The sequence below is a fragment of the Corticium candelabrum genome, chromosome 12 (assembly GCF_963422355.1).
Source record: "Corticium candelabrum chromosome 12, ooCorCand1.1, whole genome shotgun sequence".
In the NCBI taxonomy this organism is placed as follows: Eukaryota; Metazoa; Porifera; class Homoscleromorpha; order Homosclerophorida; family Plakinidae; genus Corticium; species Corticium candelabrum.
In genome coordinates, this window is record NC_085096.1 from 5,109,385 (window position 1) to 5,113,486 (window position 4,102).

The 4,102-nt window shown below is 39.5% G+C and overlaps 1 protein-coding gene across 1 annotated transcript; it reads right to left on the reverse strand.

The window, feature by feature from the left end:
- Nucleotides 1-1,974: 1,974 nt before the first annotated feature.
- On the reverse strand, nucleotides 1,975-2,547 carry LOC134187621 (tigger transposable element-derived protein 2-like). Its single transcript, XM_062655773.1, has one exon. It carries the CDS (start codon nucleotides 2,545-2,547, stop codon nucleotides 1,975-1,977), a length of 573 nt encoding a protein of 190 aa, XP_062511757.1.
- Between the last annotated feature and the right edge of the window lie 1,555 nt (nucleotides 2,548-4,102).

Sequence of the window (4,102 nt, forward strand, 5' to 3'; positions counted from 1 at the left end):
ACACACACACACACACTTCTTTCAAGCACAGTTTTCAGACTGCTATTGAGAACAGTCGCTTCAACTGAACAAAGTTCAAAACAGTTGGAAAATATAAACGCTGTCAGAACTGCATGCTGAGAGTCGCAACTGCTAGAAATTGCTATGACAGGCAACTCATTGCTCGTATACGTGTAAAAACATTCTCGCGCTAATTAGTTCTAAGCGTGCTTAGTCAGAGGCATATATGTGTCTTTCTTATTTACGTCTTTGTGTTTGGATCAATGTTTGTTTATCCACACCTTCTCACCGCATCTGCAATAAGCGGTCTGGCACCGCGAGGCCATTAGTGCCCTATAGGTTTGGGCGTTGGCAAAGGAGGGACGCATGAGAAGCAGCGGATTAGATTCGCCCTGTCAAATAGGTCAGCTTGCTAACGCACTTGTATTGGGAGACATTCTGTGCTAGCGCACTGCGTCTATCTCGCATTTCTGAAAACATTTATAGTCAAAGATTTGGTCCTAGCGCAGTAGCGGATTAGGTCTGTCGGCGAAATTTGGTCCGATCATTAGCGTGCGCTCGTACTCAACAGACTAAAGTAAACATAGCTCTAGTCTGCTCATCTCTTTGTCAAAAATGATATTCTAGAAAGACTCAGGCAAGCGTGGAGTACCTCTGTACCTAAACAAAATCATCATCATTTATTTTAATTATACACTCGGGTAACGTAATATAATAGGGTTCGCAGCTAACGTAATGGATGGTCATGCAACTTGGCAAATCTAGAGAAAATTTACGCAGTACCAAAAATAGCAGCAGTCTGCTATCAAATGGATTTCAAAGCTAGGCACTCGTTCACAATAACGTAGAAAGTATTTTGTCACTTAGTGATAATGTCTGCTGTTCCCACTATTCGTACAATCTGGACCTCAGTAGGTAGATCTTTCAAGTGTTCTTAAGGTCATTGGTCTTGTAATGTATTTGGTTAATTTCTTCTCCTTTGTTTAAACATTTGAGTCATGAGGTACAGATACCTCAATAAATCATATTTTCTTGTCTTCTGTGGTCAATAAATAATGTGAATGAAAAGCAGAATTTAATTAACAGACTACATACTATGTAGTCGGTTAAATTCCAGTTTTCATTCTGTTTGTAGTAGAAAATCCTACAATATGTTTACTTTGTCATTCTCTTGGACTCTCTCTCTCTGTGGAATAAAATCACAATATGCATGATAAACTGTAAACCATGCAAATGACAAGAAACATGACGATGAATTACTTTCGCAACATCATCATGTCGATTTTTGTACAATGTAGAAGTCAGTGCTTTACAACCAGAAATGATGCGTGCTACGGTCTCATTCTTAATTACACACACACACACACACACACACACACACACACACACACACACACACACTCACACACACACACACACACACACACACACACACACACACACACACACACACACACACACACACACACACAGTAATCTGAGTCAATGGTATTTCCAAAACATTTTTCTATCATCTGGTCGCTATAAATTCATCCTGAATAGCAAACACCTGCGATTCCGTTGGGACTTCCAACGTTCTATGTCTCAGCCAATCAACAGACACATCGACCCCTACCATAGTCCACAAAATCCAAATATATGTCATCATTGTCGTTGTCGTTGTCATCATTCCTGCAGCCTTTCAGGGAATCTGAGAAGACGCTGTGCGTTAGCGCTTACTGCGCTACAGTTATGCGCTAGGACCAAATCCAATAATAGAAATTATTGCAGAGATCGGAGGTAGACGCTGTGCGCTAGCACTGATTGTCTTCTGATACGAGTGCGTTAGCAAGCGTACCTATTTGATAGGACAGACGTAATCCGCTGCTACTCCGGCAGGCTCGCCAATTGTTGAACCAACGTTCAGAATTTCAAAAGGCTATTACCGTATTACCGCACATAAAAGCGCATGTGCTTATACGTGAAAACCGGCTTTCACCAAAAATTAACGCGTTCATTCCGATATAGGCGCATGCGCTTATATGTGAACAACCATTTTGAGCATTCAATAAACTCTCTTGCTTTGTCAGCGGCATCTGCCGGAATTTTTTGCCCCTCCGTTGTTACTGTTCGTGTGGAAAGGCGATGACGCTTCATAAATCGGTGTAGCCATCCGTTTGAAGCATGGAATGTGTCTCCTGGCTCTTCTAAATAGATGTCTTCATACAGCTTAAGAGCTTGTTTTTTCACCGATGCGCCGTCAAGAAGTACGTGATCGTCTTCCCTACATGAGCGAATCCACTCAAGCAGCCGCACTTCCATTTCCGGAAACGTCGCCGAAGACCCGTCTTTAGGTGTTCGCAGAAGACGCCGACGCTTCCTTCCTGTGGTATCTCTCCCAGTGGCGAGTTTCTCGAGTTCAGCGTGCTGTTTTCGCCAACTCTGAACAAGCTTACGGTGAATTCCATGCATTTTCGCTGTGGCTGATACGTTTCCCTCATTTAGAGTAAGGCTCGACACAACGCGACGCTTAAAATCTAATGTGTACGACTTTCTTCTGGATGCCATGCAAGCAGATTGCAACCCGACAGCAATTGCGCAAAGATGGCACCTTACCTCGAGGTATTGGCGCATGCGCTACTACCCCGAGATATAAGCGCACCCTGAGATGAATTCACATAGTAGCGCATGCGCTTTTATGTGCGGTGATACGGTACACATAATTTCTGCTTAGTGACGTAACTAATTAATTAAATAAAATATTTCTTGAAAATTCAACATTCCACAGTCTTTGAACAATTTTAATGCATGTTTCCTTAGAAATTTTGTTACGGAAGTAAACATTACAAACGAAGGGGTGTAGTTGCAAGATGTCTGAAGTAGACTTGAACATCCATCGGTAGTGAGTTTGTAAAGGAGTCAACATGCAGCGTCTTCGCATTTTTGAATGACAATTTTATCGTTTCTAGAATGTATAACAGCAGTTATTTAATATTACATAAATTATCTAGCTAATCAACTTAAAGTCAGATAATAAAGTTATACTTCTAGCGCGCGTTATGCCTAACCAATGAAAAGTTGTTTCGCAGTCCCTGCAAAGCCGTATGTATATACACGGCTCTGGGAGCTTGTTATAAGGAGTCATGTAACCGGATAACCATAAAGATAATCGTTTTCTGTTTCCTCTACAACATGGTACGTAGTTTGTGCGGTGTATGCTGTGTTACTTAATTAAGGTGTTACAATTGCCTGCGTGAGTACCTGAGGTAACGCGTTTGAGAGTTAGGAGCGCTGATGTAAACGAATTTTATCTAAAACACTTAGATAATTGACGTTCGACATTCTCAATCGGCCTCTAAACTTAATGTTCATCTCTCATTGAGTCAAAATACAACTAGCCAAGTCTAGATTGAAAGAGATTGGTGTGTCATGCTAGGGTTGACTTTCCTTATTTGGGTATCTTGACACTAGGATAACGTAGACAAAGTCATTCATATTACGGGCAAGTCGATAGTTTCCCATTTTGCCTTCGCTCATGCATCTATTGTGGTAGTTCTAGTCAGTACCTAAAGGCTATCTACCGGTACCAATAGATCAGGTAGTGGGAGAGTATGGATGGACGATGTGGAATGCAGTTTGTGGGACTTAAGATTGCAGGATTGCCCATTTCTTGGTTGGGAAATCACAATTGTGATTATAGACAAGTTGTATGAGTAATCTGTGGTACGTGTAACGGGAATTTAATTTTTAAAATTAATAAAAACTAATTAATAAAATTTACAATTAAAAATTATTTAATTATGTTACTTAAAAAATAAATTAATAGAATTAATTATTAAAAAATCACTTAACAAAATTAATTAGTGAAATTGCTCAATAAAATTAAATAATTAAATTAATTAATAAAATTAATAAAATTTATTTAAAAGGTTAATAAAAATTAATAATATGATAGCACAGTTGCACCAATTCCTATGCAATTGCATTATTTAAATACAGATAAATAATGTAGTCTTAACACCTGACGCGATTGTGCATTACATCAATAGCGCCGATAAACGTCTGTATATGGCCACCATGTTTTAATTTTCACATCTTTTTTGAGTAGAAATATTGTGTAACG